General features: G+C 37.3%; 1 protein-coding gene across 1 annotated transcript in view; it reads left to right on the top strand.

Annotated features, from left to right (window-relative positions):
• The window catches only part of LOC127441219 (glypican-5-like), a 194,242-nt gene that overhangs the window by 47,742 nt on the left and 125,590 nt on the right, over window positions 1-20,910 (top strand). Inside the window, exons 5-6 of the mRNA XM_051698394.1 lie at window positions 11,710-11,855; window positions 16,684-16,806. Of these exons, the coding sequence (XP_051554354.1) occupies window positions 11,710-11,855; window positions 16,684-16,806 (269 nt within the window). The remainder of the gene's footprint in view (window positions 1-11,709; window positions 11,856-16,683; window positions 16,807-20,910) is intronic.

The raw sequence follows: 20,910 nt of genomic DNA on the forward strand, positions 1-20,910 counted from the left end.
ATAGAAGCTGCACTTGTATGCTTAGAAAATATCTGAACAGGGCTGTTACCAACATGACTGCAAGTTCCTCTGGATAAGAAAGTGTCTGCTAAATGGATGATTTAATGTTCTCCTACAGATGAAGTGTGTAATTTCTGCACCATTAAAGGCACCAAACAATGTTTGCAAATAATGTTCCCAAACAGGTTTCCAAACTATATCACCCCTTCCACATTTTTTTTTACCATCTTCCATTGCAAACTCATGTCATTGGCTGAATCAGAAGTTGATATGTTGGACCACTACAACAAACAGAAAAGTGTATTTAAAATGTCACAGAGCCACAGTGTTTACACTGTGAGCAGTGCAAAAAAAAAAAAAGAAAAAAATTATAGTGCTAAAACTATAAATTTTCTTAAACAGGATACATTTCCCAGAGCGAGAAAGAACGAGACTTACACAATATAGATGTGGAAAGAACTCTTTAACACAGGGGCTATTCTGAAAGTAGTTTTAATAAGAGATAGATTAGGGTCTCTAAAGGTGGTACATATGTCATCTCTTCCAAATTCTACAGAGGCAGCATTTTAAGACTTCATAGATGTGCTCTTGATGTGAAGGCTATTTTAAAAGGTACACTATATGGCCAAAAGTTTGTGGACACCCCCTTGTAATTAACGAATTTGGCTGCTCCATTAAATCCAGTAAAGAAAAATCTTAATGTTTCTTTATGTAATGGCTTGGGCTTTGTGTGCTTCCAAATTTGTGGCAACTGTTTGGGGATAGCCCTTTTCTGTTCCAGCATGACAATGCCCCTGTGAACAAAGTGAGGTCCATAAAGAAATGGTTTACTGTGTCTGGCGTTGAAGAAATTGACTGGCCTGCACAAAGCCCAGACCTGAACCCCACTGATCACTTTTGGGGTGAACTGGAACAGCAACTGTAAGTCAGGCCCCATCGACCAACATCAGTTCCTGATCTCACTGATAGTCTTGTGTCTGAATGAGAGCAAATCCATGAAGCCATGTTACTACATACAGTATAATGGAAAGCCTTCCCAAAAGAGTAGAAGCTGTTATTTCAGCAAAGGGGTAAATTGATGCCTAGGGTTTTGAAATCAAATGTTCATCAAGCACATATGGTGTCTGCAAACTTTTGGCCATATTGTGTAACTATGCTGCCTTGTAAGATAGCCAAATTCTAAGGCAATGTCACATGTATCTTTCACAATCCTAGAATTCATTGTGACAGGCTTAATGTAAAAAGAATTCCAAGCTGGCCGAAAAAGCGAGATAAATGTTATTTTTAATTTAATACCAAAACGTTTTGAAATTTTATAGTTCTGTGTAATTAAAAATTGTTATATACTTACTATTTTTTACCCAGACTTACTATTTTACCCAATATTTATGCGTGCTATGTATTTTTATGATTATTAGAATATTGCGATGTTACAGTGTCACATCTCTATCAAATTCAATAGTGAGTCAAGTCTCCTGTGTGATATGTGGAATGGCTGCCTGTGTAGGGCATGCCAAATCAGTCACTTTTGAAGTTCCATGGCGGATAGAATGCTGCCTTAGAAGGCATACGATGCCTTGAAATGCTGCTTATGTAGGCAGCTCACAAGGTTTTGAACAGTGCAGTCTGAATATTTTAGATGATATATCGGAGAGATGATATTTTAGAGCACTTTTGGGAAGCAAAAGTTTACATTTTTAAAGTGAAACGAATAACCCCTCTGTAAAGAAATGTAAGGAACTTCATAATAAAGAAATAACAAACTTGGAAGTAGGGCAAAAAGAACATTGAGTTCATTCTGTAGCGTGAGGGCTGAGGACATTGTTTTACCATTGCTTCTGTCTGTAATGTCTTAGACAGAAGATTATTGAGAGATTATTTAATTTTTATAAACTCATAAAATTAACCAAGCCTTATAGAAAAAAAAAAAAACAATCCCAGAATTTCGAATTTACCAAATGGAAAGTTATTTGATTCCTGACATAGGGCAACCTCAACCGGATTTAGTGAAAATCCTTTTAAACTGCTTTAACCTTTAAGCATTTAATTAGTTAGAATTGTGGCTGATTTCTAACATGGATTGCACCCAGCTTTGAATAGGATGCAGAAATTACCCATGGAACTGGATAAAATGTATTTCAAGGAAAGCCGTTGTATATTTGAGATCTCTGTCCAAAATCCACCGCTGAGTTTATTTACGGGGAAACGATGGTTCCCATGCTTTTTGATAAATAGAGGGAGGAAAAATATTTACAATAGAGGGAAAATCAATAAACTACACAGAATACAACAAAATCAAAACACAAATATTTTCCCAGAACTCTCACATTTTTGGCAAATACCCATAATTCTCTTTTCCTTCCAAGCTCAAAGTCTTTTTAAAGTAAAAATACTCCAATTCAGAGAAGTTGTTTATTATTTATTCATTGAAGCTGATATTTAAAACATGTAAATGTTTAATTATGTTTATGCAAGGTCTTAATATATTAAATTATATTAAATATCTTAAAGATACTGTAATTTATAAATTGTTTAAATATACTTTTTCTTTACCCTGGTATGGTGTCCAAAAAGACATCTGACTCTTGCAGGCTCTGTGGCAAGTCAGGTCATTTTTATTTGTATAGAGCTTTTCACAACACACATAGTTTCAAAGCAGCTTTACAGAAAATCATGCATTAACAGAAAATGAAAACTGTAATATCTAGAAAGTCTTAGAGTCATCATTGTGTAGTTTGATTAAATATGATTGTAAATTGTGTATAAAAATAATTCATTAAATCATTAAATCATAATTGTATTTAGAACCCCAGTGAATAAGCCGAAGGCGACTGTGGCAAGGAACACAAAACTCCATAAGATGTTGTTTAACGGAGAAAAATAACCTTGGGAGAAACCAGGCTCACTGTGGGGACCAGTTCCCCTCTGGCTAACCAGCATGAATATAATGCCAGTATTAGTTATTTATGTGCAGTGCAAGTCATGGTTTAAAATGAGTAAACATAGTAAGTGTTAAGGGCCAGTGTTTATACAACAATTTTGTATAAACTGTCAAATTAATGACTAATGTCTTTGAAGTTAAGCCTGGATTAACTGCAAAAGTTAATATTGATGCATTGTCCTTTGTTAATTGGCTGATGAAGGCTTTTATGTATGTGTTTTTTTAGAGAGAGGCCCTGTGGTGTTAACTTGGAATAAAACCACTGTTCTTGGATGTTGCTGAAACTGTTGTAATTTCACTAACTTACTGTAAACCCAGAGGTTCACAATACAATGACTAAGAATGTACATTTGTACAATATACATGTTTAGCTTTGATGCATTTAAAAGTACTTATGCAGCAGTACTTGCACATGGATTTCCAATAGGCTTCTGTTGTTGTTAAAGGAATAGTTCTTCCAAATATGAAGATTTTGTCATTGTTTACTATGCTGTTATTTTTTCTGTGTGACACAAAAAGGGCATTTGTGAAGAATGTTTATGCTACTCTTACTCATTCAATGACAGATTATAGTGACCAAGGCTGTCACCATAAAAAAGTAGACCATTCAACTTGCATTTTATTCTACATCTTCTGAAGCAGTACGATAGCTTTTGAAACAGACCAAAAAAATTTATACAAAATTTGCTTTTATTCACCAATAAAAAAACGTTTTTGTTCACTGATAATCTTCTCCTCTACTGAAACTTTCAAATCACATTCATGCTCATATAAAATTCAAATTCACTGCCTTGAGACACTGTGAATAATGACTTAAATTTAATTCATCACACAAAGCTATTGTATGGCTTTGACTTGTAAAAAAGCACTGAAGTTGATGGACTACTTTTATGATACTTTTATGGTGAGTAAATAATGACAAGGTGAATTATTTGTTTAATTACCTATAAATAATTTCAACACCCTAACTCTACTCTTAACCTTGTCCCTTTCAGACACCTTTTGGCATTTTTAGATATTAATAGGACATTATTTGTCACATTTATGAAGCCTTTTTTCTATTTAGGATTGTTTTCTGTATGTCTTTTTTTAAGAGGTTTTACTGAATAGGGCTGGTCGATATGTAAAAAATATTTTAGTGATAAAAAAACTTAAAAGATATTTCTAAATTCAAAATGCACTTTAAACTAAACAAAAAATCAATTAAAATAATGAAGTGATCAAAAAATCTTATTTAACCACCTCCCCAAATCCATACATTTACCATCTCCAACGGCTCCATTTGCCATCATGCAAGTATCTGTCAACAACAACAGGTGGAAAATTACTAATAGCCTACAAATTAAGAACAAAAGACAGTTATACATTCAAAGATAATAATGATAATCGCAATAAATAAGCCTAATAGATTCCCTTGTGTTTCCAAAATAATGCTGCCAAATGTGTGTTCTTATCGAATTTGCGTTTGTATTGCATCTTGGTAATACAGTTAATGCTGCCTAAAGAAAAGAAAATAGAACTCAATGTGGAAGCGGGGGCGTGGCCGAGCACTGGTTTGTGAATGGAGAGCGAGGCCCAGAGGAATGAATGGTGATGTCTCGCAACTGTGTGTAATTTCCCTAACAGCTGTTCTCTTCGGCAGTTGGTGGATGAACTGCTCCAGCACCACTAGGTTGACTACTTCCTCGGCGTCGCTCTCCCCTGCCAGCAGCCACCTCCAACAGGCATCACGGAGCTGCCTGTTCAAAAGCAAACGGGCGACCGAACTCCCCGAATGACAGCAAACGGAAGCGCTGACGGTGCTGTTCAGGGTTGCAGCCGACCCATTGCAGGATGGCTCGTTTTAGGTCCGGGTACTCTAGAAGGCTTGTGACTGGAAGCTGTTGCGGCGCAAGCTGCGCTTCCCCCAACAATAGCGGTAGCAGACAGACCAGGCACTGTGAGTTGGGCCACCCCCACCCTGCAGCTGCGTGCTCGAACAGTTCTGTGAATGCTTCAGGATCGTCCTGGGGCCCCATCTTTGGCAGCATGATGTGGGGCATGGCCGCGGGCATTTCCAGGGTGGCTGCTGGAGTACCCTCCTGTGCCAGCAAGCTTCGTATCGCCTGTCGGCCTGGGCTTGAAGGAGCACCTGGAAGTGTTGTTCCTGCTTGAGCGTAGCTCCAGGAGTGCCTGATGTTCCACGAGACAGGCTCGTCTCTGAAAAAACAGCTAAATGATATGTGGAAATAAAGCAAACTAAACTCACAGCACCTCCTGAGATGATCGAAGATCATTTGCAGCATTCTCATAGACAATATTATTCTTGAAAACAGTTTACAGACGAATGAAACAGAGAAATTAAAGAATGATAACTCTTTACATGCGCATGTTCCACAACACAGGCTCGCGCTGCATATTTCTGAACAAACAGCGAATGAGACACAGGCATTGACGGCTTTTCTTTTGTCTGTTCTTAAAAACATAATAAAGTGTGTTTCTTCAAGCTTGTGTCTTTGTGTCTAACAGCATTTCTTGTCATGTGTCAGTTCAAGATGTCTTACAGGTCGCCCGCCTGTTGTGGGTAGATGAGCAAAATTACGCGCACATGAAATACATTTGGACGAGTAGCTTACGAACTGGATTCAGCCTCGTCGCATTTGGTGGGAGGTTTCACACCCTGGGCTGCTGTTTAAAGTGTAACTATACAGTATATACTATATTATTATAACTATACTGTTTAATTTACAACCGTTAGTTCCGGTCCTCGAATCTGATTGGACAAGAGACGTTCCATGAGTACTGATGTCTCAGAACATCAGCACTCGGACTTTTCACTGTTTTTATCACTCTACTTGTGTTCGTGCCTTTCTAAACTAAAGAGTATAAACAGTGCAGATGTGTAAAAAGTTAGATGTGTCTCTTTACATTTATTTTTGTGACATTGCAGATTTTAGCCAGCAGGTGGCAGCAAAAGACAATTTTTGTGTGTAAATGAGTCAGCTGAGGTGACATGCATCGCCAGTCAGTCAGTATATTCATTCATCGGCATTCTGTGATTTCTCTGATTATTTTACACTACTAAAGCTGGGAAAAACAGCTTTAAACTAACAACTTCAGCATTAAGGCTCATCACAGCTGAGAGACACAACAGACTGATTAATAGCACAAACTCAAGGTGCTTACCTCTTACCGGAGTTTCCACATTGGAGAGGACATACTGTTCAAAATGATTGCGGTTTCTATAGTGAATGACCCTTGTGCCCCGGCTACCGCAAAATAGGGAGGAATACCCCCGCTTGGACGGCTATTTTTCAACAGAGAAAATAGGATGCATTTGACAAAAATGACATTATCTTCAGAATGCTGACTAACACACTACAGCATCTCTGCTTGGGAGTGGCAACAGGGACAGGTGATTGCACATGCTCCATCTCTCTCTCTCTCTCTCTCTCTCTCTCTCTCTCTCTCTCTCTCACGCACACACACACACACACACATACATCCATCCTTGTTTCTCCAATAACTTGTTAGAAACAGCCCAAGCCGAGATGCTAGTTCTAAAGTGAACTTTTTGAGAGGCTTGAACGCATCATTTGGTTTGAACAAGCAATGGCAGATTCTGATCCGTCGCGTAAGAAAGTAGTTCCACGCACAAATGCATTTTTTGTGACCATACTCAGTTTTTCCTCATTTTTTAAAAAAAAAATTTATTTACTTGTTCATTGAACTGTTGTATATAAGCAATATCACATTTGCAGTCGTGCTATATAGCCCTAAATCAGCACTGTTTTGATTACCTACAGTATATATATCATTCTTTTTCTCCAAAAATTGACCCTCACAATTACTGCAAAAAGTTAGCCTGCTGACTCCAACGTTCTCCAGATACTTGGCTGCACCTGGATGCACCTTGTTATTCATTCAGACTGTTAAGTGTGTCTCTTCATTCTCCTCCACCCTCACGTCGCCTCCCAGAGCAATGACAAATCATCCAGGAAATAAGGATTTATTCATTGCTAAATAAAATTGTCATTATTAAAGGTGACTGATAGGAGAGGGCAGAAACAGAGGGTAATCATTGGATCGGCGTCGAGATGAGTCGGGTCGACTTTGACTAATGGACTGGTGACGTCTGTTGGAGCTTTTAGTGAGATGAAAGCACCATTGATTAAATTCTGTGTGTGTGTGTGTGTGTTTGTGTGTGAGTGTATGTTGTGAAAGAGGAAGTGATAGGTGAAAGAGGAGTTGATATAAAGAAAAATGATTGAGAGAAATCCTGTGTAACAGCAAGAGTCTGTAATGATTTTTTAATTTTATTTATTTATTTATTTATTTTTACACACATTTGTTTTACTATCATGATGGGGACTTTCTATTGTTTCTATACTGAGCTAATGATAATTTAATCCCTTAAACCTTAACAAACTTTCTTGATTTTTACATTTTCATTAAAGGAATTTATTTCCATAAAAAAAACTCTCTAACTCATGCCAGATGTAAATCTGTAACAAAGATTTTTAGAAGAATTTTTGAACTCTGTAGGTCCATACATTGTATGTGAATGGTGACCCAAACTTTGAAGCTCCAAAAGCACTTAAAAGCAGCATAAAAGTAGGGTTGCAATTAACAAATATTTAGTCTTCAATTATTTCTTCGATTAATCGATTAATCGTATAAAAAGTTAAATTTTATTGCCTGTATTTTTTTTAAATTTATTTATTAAAAACATATATGATTAAGGGTGTTATGCTTCATCTCATGATTCGTTTCAATTCACAATTTGATACTGAAAAAATATATTTATGTTCGATGCATTAGCTTACAGTCACTGATTACAAACATTCTAAATATTTAAAATTATTATTATAAGTTTTAAAATAGTTTTGTAACTGATTACAGTAATTTTCACAAAATATTATTTTCAAAAAGAAAAATAATGACTTATCCATTCAAATAATGTTGCCATGCTTTAAATTTACTAGTGAAATCAGACATCACATTTGAGATTATCAGGACCATCAAATATTCCCCTACAGAACCCATTATACATTGTATTCAGCATTATATACAGTATATAGCACAACCATTTGTTAACTTTAATTTTCTCTTGCGCAGTGCAGATATACTCTTGCACTTCCAACGTGTGTATTGGTTCTCTCGCAGTGACAACATACTCATACAATACATGAGGGGAAACCATCTAAAAACCTAGTTCTTCAGCAATTACACGGTTTCTTAGACGAAAATAAAATCTTTTACATTTATCAGTCAGGTTTTAGAAAATATCACTCTACTGAGACAGCACTAGTAAAAGTCTTTTTAACTACTGATTCCGGTAATCCTATATTGCTTGTGCTTTTAAATTTAAGTGCTGCCTTTGATACAGTTGACCATGCTGTCCTGATTTCCCGTTTAGAGCAATGTGTATGTATTCAAGGAAAGGATCTGAAGTGGTTTCAATACTATTTTATTAATAGGAGCTTCTCAGTTAATATCTGTGAATTTTCCCCCAATTCACAGTTTGTTCCTGAATTTTGGCTCCACTTATCTGTGGTGTTCCCCAAGGCTCTATTCTTGCTCCTATTTTATTTTCTCTCTATAATGCTTCCTTTAGGGTCTATTTTTAAGAAATATGATATCCTTTTTCACTGCTACACAGATGAAACCCAAATCTATCTGCCTTCGAAACATGACAAGAATTGTATTGACTCGCTTCTGGCCTGCCTCTCTGATTTAAAGGCTTGGATGTCTTTAAATTTTTTAAACTTGAATCGAAAGCAAGACTGAGATCATTGTGTTTGGGCCCTGTGAAGCCCTTAGAACCTCTGATCTTAATTTCGGTTATCTGTCTCCGCATGTTAAATCGTGCGTGAAAAATTTGGGTATGTTCTTTGATAATGCTCTTAAGTTTGACAAACAAGTCAATTCTGATGTGAAATCTAGTTTTTTATCATTTACGAGCATTGGCCAAGGTGAAGACCTTTCTTTTTTTTACGAATTTTGAAAGGGCAATTCATGCTTATATTACTTCACGGCTTGACTATTGCAATGCACTTCAAATGGGTATTAGCCAATCATCTCTTTCCTGGTTGCAAACTGTACAGAATGCAGCTGCTAGGCTTCTGACTGGTGTCAGGAAACGTGAACATATCACCCCTGTTTTAGTCTCGTTACACTGGCTTCCAGTTCGCTACAGAATTGATTTCAAAGTACTACTCCTCGTTTATAAATCCTTAAATGGTCTAGCACCGTCATACCTCACAGATCTCCTGTATGAGCATCACTCAGTGAGATCTCTGAGGTCCTTTAACCAGAAGTTATTAACAGTCCCAAGGACTAGACTGAAACTAAGAGGTGACCGTGCGTTTGCTGTAGCTGCGCCGCAGCTTTGGAATAGCCTGCCTGTTTTTATTAGAACTGCTACAACTGCCTATACATTTTTCAATAGCTTTTAACCAATTATGTTTTCTGCTGTCTGCTGTTTTACATGTTATGTATTATTTGTATTGTATTTTATAACAGTCCATGACATCGTGTACTATATTATGTACATCATGTACTGTATTTTGTTCTATTATATTTTTATGATATTATGTACTGCTCATTGGTCAACTGTTGTTGTTTTTAATAGTGCTCTATAAATAAAAATGACACTTAAAACCTGCCGATTTTACCTCTGGGACAACGGCCTGATATCCATGAAAACTGCACAATTATTTGCATAGAAATGGAAATCGTGTTATGATGTTGCACAATTCCTCAACCGCAAAGCACAGTTTAATCATAATGTTTGGGCTACGTTCCTCTTTTGCGATCGGTTTGATTGACAAGGAAGCAAGGCTCGTTCATTCAGTGAAGTTTCACGGAGACTCGTTTGTGGTAAAGACAGATGCCTTGAAATCATAGCACTTATATATAAAACATTAAAGATAACAGTGAAATTCAAGTTATGCATCAGGTGTGTCAAGCAGCACAAGCATTCTGTTAACGCACCAGACGTAGCAATCGCTCCACATTAAAGTGTATGCTCGTGATCTTCTTCGAAGTATTTAACATAAAGTGCTCCCCTGCGCTAGACAACTTGGGTTGTTTTTTTTCCGCTTTAACTTGTATCCAACTTTTTTTAACGAGTTGTCATTCAACGCATTTTTTTACTTGGACGTCACTGACGGAGCTTCCCCATGCACACTGTGTATATCCAAATAATTGAGAATGAAATTCATTGTTGATGATCTTCATTATCGCTTATTATCGATCAGTTGTTGCAGCACTATGTAAAAGTAATCCACGTGACTCCAGTGGTTTAATTTGTTTTAATCGAACCAAACCTGCCAAGTGTGAACACACCCTTATTCACCGAAGTGGCATTCAACTGATCACAATGTAGAGTCAGGACATTAATAATGTGAAAAATTACTACTACAATTTTTTAAAAAAATTCAGAACTTCTTAAACTACTTCAAAGAGTTCTCATCAAAACATCCTCCACGTGCAGCAATGACAGCTGTGCATATCCTTGGCATTCTAGCTGTCAGTTTGTCCAGATACTCAGGTGACATTTCACCCCACGCTTCCTGCACCCCTGAGTCTTCTCTTTACTGTTGTACATGAAACTGGTGTTTAGCGGGTAGAATTCAATGAAGCTGTCAGCTGAGGACATGTGAGGCATCTATTTCTCAAACTAGAGACTCTGATGTACTTATCCTCTTGTTTAGTTGTACATCTGGGCCTTCCACATCTCTTTCTGTCCTTGTTAGAGCCAGTTGTCCTTTGTCTTTGAAGACTGTAGTGTAAACCTTTGTATGAAATCTTCAGTTTTTTGGCAATTTCAAGCATTGTATAGCCTTCATTCCACAAAACAATGATTGACTGATGAGTTTCTAGAGAAAGCTGTTTCTTTTTGGCCATTTCTGACATATTATTGACCTTAAGACATGCCAATCTATTGCATATTTTGGGAATTCAAAAACAAACACAAAGACAATATTAAGCTTTATTTAATGAACCAAATAGCTTTCAGCTGTGTTTGATATAATGGCAAGTGATTTTCTAGTACCAAATTAGCAATTTAGCATGATTACTCAAGGATAAGGTGTTGGAGTGATGGCTGCTGGAAATGGGGCCTGACTATATTTGATCAAAATGACTTTTTTCAAATAGTGATGGTGCTGTTTTTTACATCAGTAATGTCCTGACTATACATTGTGATCAGTTGAATGCCACTTTGGTGAATTAAAGTACCAATTTCCTTCGGAAACAGCAAACTCTGTACATTATTCCAAACTTTTGGCCCCCAGTGTATATTTTAAAAAGTTTTCATTTATTTCTTTATTATTCTTATTTATGAATAATTTTTGCATTTGAGAGCATCCTGGATGTCCCTAAATGTAGGTTTTGTCAGATTTAGCTAACGCACACGGTCAGAAACACAAACAACCCTCTTGTCTTAAAGACAGAGACTTCAAATCATTATTTTAATGAAGTGTATTAATGAAGCTGTTCATTGGGGACTTTAAGTAGAAAGCAGCTTTGAAACAATGTGTATTGTGAAAGCGCTATATAAATAAAAATGACTTGACTTGACTTTCTATCTTTATCAAATCATCCATAGCTTTAATATGATCTGTTACCTTTTTATTCTACTCACACATACTTACGCCATCCTTTCTATTTTCCTGAGGGAACTAAACATCATCATCACCATCATCATCATCTCTCTCTCTCTCTCTCTCTCTCTCTCTCTCTCTCTCTCTCTCTATCTCTCTCTCTCTCTCTCTATCTCTCAGGTGGATAAGGTATGTGGTCACTCTTCAAATGCGTCATCCACCACAGTCAGGACGTTTCCATTTACTGCAGTCACACTTCCACCTACTAACAGCTCACAGGATGTTCCAGGAGCCGAAAAGATTGGAATGTTGGCACATCTTCACAGGTTAGATCTCTGGATTTTTATAGTGAATATACATTTTTGTAGTTATACTTACATTTTAAAAAATCCTTGTCCAGTAATCACGAATGGCTGGAAAATTCAGGGAAATTCATCACTCAAAAGATGTGTGAACCCTGTAAAATGTACAGCGGAGTACCTGCCATAGAAAGAAAGTATTAAAAATATTCCCTGATATTATCTGCTTCCATCAGTCTAACCAGATCAATACCGATAATTAAAGCACTAATATCGGCTGATACCGATATGATCTTGGATTTATTGTGCATATCTATTAAAAATTGATGTGCTAGGCCTATGATCCCTTGCAGAGCTGACCAAGACACTCAGACACACAAGTGTGTAAATGTGTTAACATATCCACATGCTTTGGTCAAACCGACACATTGACCCCTTGAGTAAGTGGCTTGAAGACCCTGATAAAAATGTGTTATAGGAAATTTAATTGAAGGAATCTTCCTGTTCAATACAAGTTACAGAGTGATCTCACAGTGAAATCAGAAACAGTAGGTTTACTTTTCTTAAGCTAAAATCGATCTGTACTAACTGAAATTTGAAACCCCCCAACCCAACACCCAAACTTAAACCTAACCATCAGTGGAGTAAACACATAATTTTAGAGGGAAAAATGCAACCTCCAAATCGTGCTCATCACTGATTATACAAATGTGATTACTTCCTGATTTCAACGCGGGATCCAAACCCGGGTCTCCCACTCTGCTGACACAACTGTGGCAATCAACGTTATGTCACAAATGCTGTCTTATTGATTGAGCTTAACTTGCTTAACTTGAATTAAACCTGGAACATTTCTTTAAGAATCTTCAGACCACTCATGGCTACTTTGGATCCCTATGAGTAAATGGTAGGCTGGCAAGAGTAGTGCTGTAACTGGCATTGAGGTTGTTGCCTGCTGGAACAGAGAGATAAATGGATTAGAGGCCCTTTTTCCGGTGTGCAGAGTTAGAGTGGGTAGGAGAGGATAGCAAACACTCATCACCGTGTGAATGACATCATCTCTCTGCACCAAGAGCCTGGAAAATGCTCTGACCGGCAAGTTAAGACAACAATAATTAAAGATGCACTCAGTAATTTTTTGTTCATGTTGCACTGACACCTTGCGGCAGTGTGATTTAGCAACACACAGGAGCAAAACTTCTGTAATCAGAGCCATTTTAGAAATGCGCTATTCACATTGAGCCATGATTAAATTATTCCCGAGTGAAAACGGTCAATTATAGGGACTGTTGAGGTATAGCGAGTTGTATCCGGCTGGTCATGCGATCTTCTCATGTGAGTGTACACCAGTTTGAAGTGCTATTAATTTATTTGATTATAAGGTCAAAACACAAGGTGCACAACAATACAATACATTACACAATTAACATCGTGATGTAATACTCCAGACTGTCTTTTTATGTCCATACTGGACCTACATCAACAAGAATAATAGAGCTCAATAGGAGGGTTCTGGAAGTAAAGAGGCCATTTAAAATCTCAATAGAGAAATTATTTTTTTTACAATAATGCTCAAACCTTTTTAGAAAGAACGAACATGAGCTCCAGGGTTATTAAAGGGATGGTTCATCCAAAATCAAACATTCAGTCATTTACTTACCCTCATTTTGTTCCAAACCTGCACGACATTATTTCTTATTATATTCATTATATTCATCAGAATATCCTGGCCACTCATTTCCGTGCATTGAAATGAAAGGGGTTGGGGCTGTTGTCAAAAATAATGGTTGCAGTATAGTCATTATGACTTAAAAATGAATGGCAAAAAAACTTCCGGAACCCAGGCTGCTGAAAAGTGAGCGGTCCCTGTTGAGCTGTATTACTGTAATGTTATCCATCCTCCATGTTTTGATTTAGCATGTGCATGAGTGACTTTTTTTTTTATTTTCTCCAGAGTCATAACTTTTCTCTCCCTGTCTCACCACCCCCTCCCCCATTTTCCCTTGGTTTCTTCCATCGCTCTCCCCTCCCAACTGCTTGCCTCCTCCTCCTCTGGACTGTTCCAATGTCTTACACTTGGGGGGGGGGGGGGGGATGACCATCCTTAGTTCACTCCCTCTGAAATCCTCTAAGAGCAATAGAGGCAGAAGTCTGAAAAAAGTTGCACGGTAAGCATGACTACATTTACTAAAAAATCTTCTTATCAGTGACAGTCCGTGAGGGAATTTTCCGGGGAGACAAGATTGAAATAATTCTTAAAAAGATCAAACCTATAAAAGATTGCAGTGGGTTTAAATATCATGTTTTATTATGTTTTTTTTTTATTTATTTTTTGCTGGCAATTCTGCTGCCATACACAGAAGATCTCCTCTCCCTGATGTCTTAAAATAGTCTTGATAACCATGTAATCTTTCCGATCACCAACCCAACACTTGTCAATGCAGTAAACTAATGGAACAACTCATGCTGTGCCACCTACAGACTGTGATTAATGCAAACATTTATAAATGAATGGAGTCACCTAATACAGTATGTGTAGAGGAACTCCATCCTCCACTACTTCATTGAGTCGAATGTATATATAGTATGCTCCTGCTGTTCAGTCTTTCACGTGTTTTTAGATCTTTCCAATAACTTTTATTCCATCGATGTTTTGGCACATTTTGAAGTTTTTCTTCACCTGTCACATTAACCTTAAGCCAGCTTGATGACGCATTAACGTGATACCGAAAGCTGATTGGCTCGAATGGTTCCTCTGAAACCTCTGATAACGATTGGTTATAAATGTGAAAGGAGGTAAATTTAATTTGGCCTCCATTTTGCCTTTTTCGTAAGCTTTTTGAACGGAAGCAGATGATGTTGTATTATTTGAATATCCATTTTGATTGGTCAGTTTACTAATGACAAGAGTCTTTATGCCTTCAACCTTCTCTGACATCCAATTCATACAGTAAATAAAAAAACTCACCTGGCCTATCGTGTTTAAAAAATATGTATTTTTTCCATTAAAGGCTTCTGAGATATAATTAATTTAATTTTAATTAATTTAAAAAAATTTTTTTTTAATTTTATTTATTTATCACACATTATACATTTGCACATATACAGTGAAATTCTTTTTTTTTTTTTTTTGCATATCCCAGCAAAGCTGGGGTCAGAGCGCGGGGTCAGCCATGATACAGCGCCCCTGGAGCAGATGGGGTCAAGGGCCTTGCTCAAGGGCCCAACGGTGGCATTGTGGCGGTGCTGGGGCTTGAACCCCTGACCATCTAGTCAGTAACCCAGAGCCTTAACAAACGTTATGTTCATTTAAAATAAATTACTGAGGAGGCTCACCCTCCTTGGCCACCTCTGACGGGCCACCACTGGTTCTTGTTTTTGAATATATCTCCTAAAAGTGGGCATGTATCAGATTGTAGGAGAAAAGGGATGTGTGTGTGTGTGTGTGTGTGTGTGTTTGTGTTTTCCTTGGGTAATATTTGTTAGCCCTGCCTTTGTTTTACCCATCAACACCCAATTATATTCTCACCGTTTATGGTGTTTTCACATTTCACATTTGATGAGGACCTGAGTCCATTTGTACGGTGGCCATGGGGTGCACAACACAACAAAACTAGCAAAGTAAATAAATAAAATAAAAATAAAATAAAATAAAGATTTTTTTTTTTTTTTTGTGTCTTAAAGGGCTGGTTCACCCAAAAATGAAAACTCTCTCATCATTTACTCACACTCATGCCATCCCAGATGTGTATGACTTTCTTTCTTCTGCAGAACACAAACTAAGATTTTTAGAAGAATATCTCAGCTCTGTAGGTCCATACAATGCAAGTGAATGGTGATCAGCACTTTAAAGCAAATACTCAATCAGAATTGAGTATTCCAAAAAGACTCCAGTGGTTAAATTAATGTCTTCTAAATCGATACAATCGCTTTGGGTGAGAAACAGATCAGTATTTAAGTTCTTTTCACTATAATTGTTTAATTCCGGTAGCTCTCCAATGCGCATCCATGAGGGGAATCGGTTCACGCTGCCTCGCGTGTGATGTAAGCACACTGGCATGTTCACTCGAGAACTGATGCGATACAACTGGAAGTGCAGCTTGATTTGTTTACAAGAGAATGCTATGCACAAGCTTCATTGGTTTTGCTTCATTTGAACATGCCAGCACACTTATGTCACGTGAGAGGCAGCATTAACTGGACCCCCTCATGAATGCGTATTGGAGAGTATGATACCATTAGCTAAAAATAATCTTCTAAAAAAGAAAGTCATAAACATCTGTGATGGCATGAGGTTGAGTATATGATGAGAGAAATTTCATTTGTGGGTGAACTGTCTCTTTCATTTTGTTGTGCTGTGGCTTAATTCCCTTTTGTTTCCAGCATTTATTTGCTCTGCTAATTTTGTTGTGTTGTGCACCCTTGGGCCACCATATTTAAGACATTAATGCATGATTTTCTGTAAAGCTGCTTTGAAACAATATGTATTGTGATAAATGCTATACAAATAAAGTTGACTTGACTATTTTGATATTTCAGAATTAGCAAGCTAGTTTGGAGTAGTTTGCTATTCAGAACAGCTAATGTGATGGTAAATTCAAGATGACTGATTGGTTCCTCACTGAGGATGTGACTCATAATGATATTTACGGTTGCCCCTCCCTAACAGTCAGCAAACACACACACACACACACACACACACACACACACACACACACACACACACACACAGTATATACACAATGCAACTTCCTCAGGTTATAACCTCAGGAAAACCTTGCTTTTGAAAACTTTGCGATTAAGTCCCATCACTCATGTTCTGTGTGTGTTGTTTTTATGTTTGTTTGCATTTTAGGGAGTTTATGGGGTACATCTCGCGATATAAGTCCTTCTTCTCCATTCTTCCGGAGACGCTGTGTGATGGAGAGATAGGCGTAGACGAGCTCACATGTTGGAGCGGAGACGATGTTGTGAAAAGGTAAGAGAAGCCTGTAAGCGAAACCCTTCAACCCAATCAATACTGTCTAATTTTAAGAACTCAATCTGAAATCATAATCTCTAAGCAAGTAAACCCAGACACATAGATTTTCACTGCTCTGACTTTAAGATCAGATCAGATTTCAGATAAAGAAAGAAAGAAAGAAAGAAAGAACAAGTTTGGCGTCATTAAAATAAATCTGGCCAAAACAAAGGCATTTTTGAGTTTGTTTTGGTGGTTCGTAACAGGTCGCCAGGGCGAACTTTGAGGAAAACTTCTTACTGGCTGTTACTTGGAGCTCCACCTACTTTGAGGCCGACAGCTAATTCCCATTCATTCAGTTAAGATCAGCCAACATGAACACACGAATGTGCAGAATTATTAGCGAGCTGGTGCAAACTTTCCGACATTTGTATGATCGTTCACATAGAGACATTTTCAAAGAACATCATGGAATTTTTGACAAATCCATTCACACATCTGCCCAAAGAAAGATATGCCTATCATCATTCTTTTGTCTGTATTCTACCCATTAACACTCTTTTATACACCCATGTTTGCAGAAGTAACAGTGTCATCATAAATTACAATAACAGTGTGTAAGGGACAAGGTAAACATTCTAAATTACACATTATCTAATGCATATATAGTTCTTTAAATCATCATCGAGTAGTTAAAACAGCTTCTTTTGCTGATCTCGTGCGATTTATACTCATAGAATAAGGCATAAAGTCATTGATACATTTGAAAGTCATTTTAGTTGATGTTTTACATGTAGTCTTGAGCTTCATCATATTTCAGTGTACCTCTAAACGCTTCTCCCTGCAGCATGGCAGTTGTCTGAATGTTCGCAAAGAGAACGTTGCTGCTCAGCTGTTGCAACCATTTTGTTTTACTCTGAGCGACGAAGTGAAAAACCACTTCGCCGTGACTGTGATGGGACCTTAACTTACACAAAGTGCAGCAGTGTTTATAGCTGTGTCTGAATTCATTCAATTAAGCTCACATGTGGCATTCACTGTATTAAATGATGAATAAGTGGTTTAGGTCACAGCATATGCATGAATTTACAGTAATGCCTCCGAAGTGTACGTCATCTGATGGGTCTTATGAGTTGTCTTGATGGACATGAGGCAAAATGTTCAGGCAAAATTTGTTGTCCTCTTTTTTCACACAATGATAGTTAGTCACGGATCTGATTTAATCACTTACAAACTGAAAGTGTGTACAGTCATCCCAAATATCGAATTTAAAAAGCTAATTGGATATATGTGTCGTATGAACACAGCCTAAGAAATTTGCACGTTACACATTATTTTAATATCAAAGCATGTTAATAATAATAATAAAAGAATACACTGATTTTTATTTATTTTTGATTAATTGCAAAGTCAAACCCAACACCAACCCAAAGTCATACAATACATGAAAGACTGATCCAAATGCAATGAAAATCTGATGATTAGTCAGGTCCCATCTGGGTGGGTCTGGTAGCAGACCTCTAGTGTGCATGTGTATGTGATCTCAAAGAACAAAGAAACACATCATTGCAAATACTAATTCAGGAAAGTGCAGATGGAAAAGCCAGACACACCCATATGCTCCTCCATTAACCAGAAATCACCTCTGGGTCGTGCTGACTGACTCCTAATAGATTTATAACAAATCTGTCGCCCTCAGAGATAAATGTTTACTTTGAAAATGGATGTTTGGCTCTGCTTTCATGCTTCAAATGATAACTCACTCTAATGACCAATAACAAATTACTTTGGGAACAGTTCATCCAAAAATGAAAATTCTGTCATCACACTCACACTCACCCTCATGTCATTCCAAACCTGAATAACTTTATTTTCTCCATGGAATGCAAAAGGAGATGTTAGTCAGAATAAAAGCCTCAGTTCCCATTCACTTTCTTGATATGGTGAACTGTCTCCTACGTTTCCAGGGACAACTAAGTTGTAATAAAAGTATAAATAATGTGACTCTGTGGCACTTTTAAAAAATGCGTTCTGTTTGTTTGACCAGCCCAACACAGCAACATTTTCTCAGCCAGTGGAGTGAGTTTGGGGGCGTGGTAATCTGTTTTGTTTTCTGACAAATTGCAGACAGGGCGAGTATTCAGGAAACCTGTCTGACAACAACCATTATACTGGATATGCAGTTCTGCTTGGTGATTCTAGTGCAGCAGAAATTACCCATCAAAAAGAGTGCTTTTGCATTAACAGTCAGAAGATGCCAAGTTTTCGCTCTGATTTTTTAGTTTTCTCCTCCTGCCTCCCACGTCTCTGTGTGATTTGAGGTTTGTCCAGCAGAGCCAAGGCTGTTTTATGGTGTTTGTGGGTCTGTGTCTATCTTTTACTTTCACATCCATCAATCTCTCTTACTCTTTTTTTACTCAGGAAGGTCACATGGCAAACAACAATCTGTATTTAATTTCCCTGTTGGCATCACTTCCTAAGCTACATCAGCAGAATATGCAATTGTGGTTGCCCCGCCTTCCATCAATCGCTGTAGCAACAAACCAAAATGCTGGCCATCAACACCACAGTGGAAGAGAGAAAGAAATAGGGAAAGACAGATAGGAACATCATCTAGTTCTTTTCTGTATTCATGCCCTTTCAAAGGAGTACTTTGGCAGTACCATGATGGACAGCAGTGGTTTTAAACTGGTGTTTCATTGGAGTGTCGTGACCCAGCACAGTACCATTGACTGGGCTGAAGTAAACAAAAATGTCCTTGGTTAAACATTGAAATAATATTATCATTAACGGCAAAGGCCCAAAATTATGCACAATTATTAATATGACATAGGCAATATGAATAGGAAACTACAGTAGAAGTATGATTTACAAGCCTGACATTTGGAATAAATGCTGGGTCAAATATTCTATTAGTATTAGTATTTACTAGCATTTTTCCAGTCGAGAGGCCTATTTGCTTTGCCATCCTAAATGTGCACAATTATGTGTTAGGTTACATTTTATGACTTGCATTTACAGTAGTATTGCATTTTCCCCACTGTGGTTATCATAACAGACCTGCAACCCACTTTTTGGTCATCACCCACCAGTTGAGATTCACTGATAAATACTGTAGTACTTGATTAATTACCATATTCAAATACTATGGTTTTTACATAGTCAGGGTACATTACTAGACCAAGTTAGTCCAGTAAGGGATAATGTACAGTCAGCCAGTTGTTATTGCAAATTAACCCCGACAGGGTGATCAGGATCCCTGATCACTATATGGTTGCTAGAGGAGAGGGCTTGAACTAAAGGTCTTGGTGATGTCAGCCGAAAAGTAGTCATTTTAAAGGCACGGCACGTTGTTATATTTTGATGAAAGATTATGCAGACAAAAAAGTTTTTGTCCTTTAAAAAAAAAAAAAAAAGTTAACTGTTGAGACAGTCACAATAAGACCATAAAAATGTATAATGAAAGTATTTCAGGCCAATTTCGATTTAATGTTGACTTTAAGCAGCATATAGAGCTGTGATCTCTCCTGTGTTTACATGCAGTGGAGCTTTCCAGTAAAAACACTCTCTCATTTGTAGTCCAAAACGAGTTATATTTCTTCATCCCTGTTTCTGTCTGTCTTTCTTCTTCTCTCACTCCTGCTTTTGTTCTTTTATTGGATTAATTAATCAGTCTTTGAAATTCAGCCTAACGATCAGTGCTTCCAACAGAAAAGTCTGTCTGCCAGCGAGATACAAAACAGACCCAATACATGATTTTCATAACACTTTGGTGTGTTTGAAAGAAACATATTCACAGAAGTATACTGTAGGTATGAACACAGTTTCTAATCTCTCTGTTTTCCCTGATTCTGTTCAAAGCGTCCCAGCCTTCATTATTGATGGATTTGATTTCACCTATGATTGGTAACCTACTGGAAAACCCTACCAGCTTAAGGCGGTCAAGCTTTACCCCATTGGCAAATAGTTTTTATTTTTCTTGATATGAACTTAAACATTATTAATTTTTTTTTAAATTTCTCTGAAAACAAGATAACATATGTTTGCCATTTTGCTTCTCAAGTAAATTTATCTTCTTTTAAGAATGTTTCGATACTTTTACTGGAAAACAAGACAAAAATA

This window comes from Myxocyprinus asiaticus, chromosome 5, assembly GCF_019703515.2.
Source record: "Myxocyprinus asiaticus isolate MX2 ecotype Aquarium Trade chromosome 5, UBuf_Myxa_2, whole genome shotgun sequence".
Taxonomy (NCBI): domain Eukaryota; kingdom Metazoa; phylum Chordata; class Actinopteri; order Cypriniformes; family Catostomidae; genus Myxocyprinus; species Myxocyprinus asiaticus.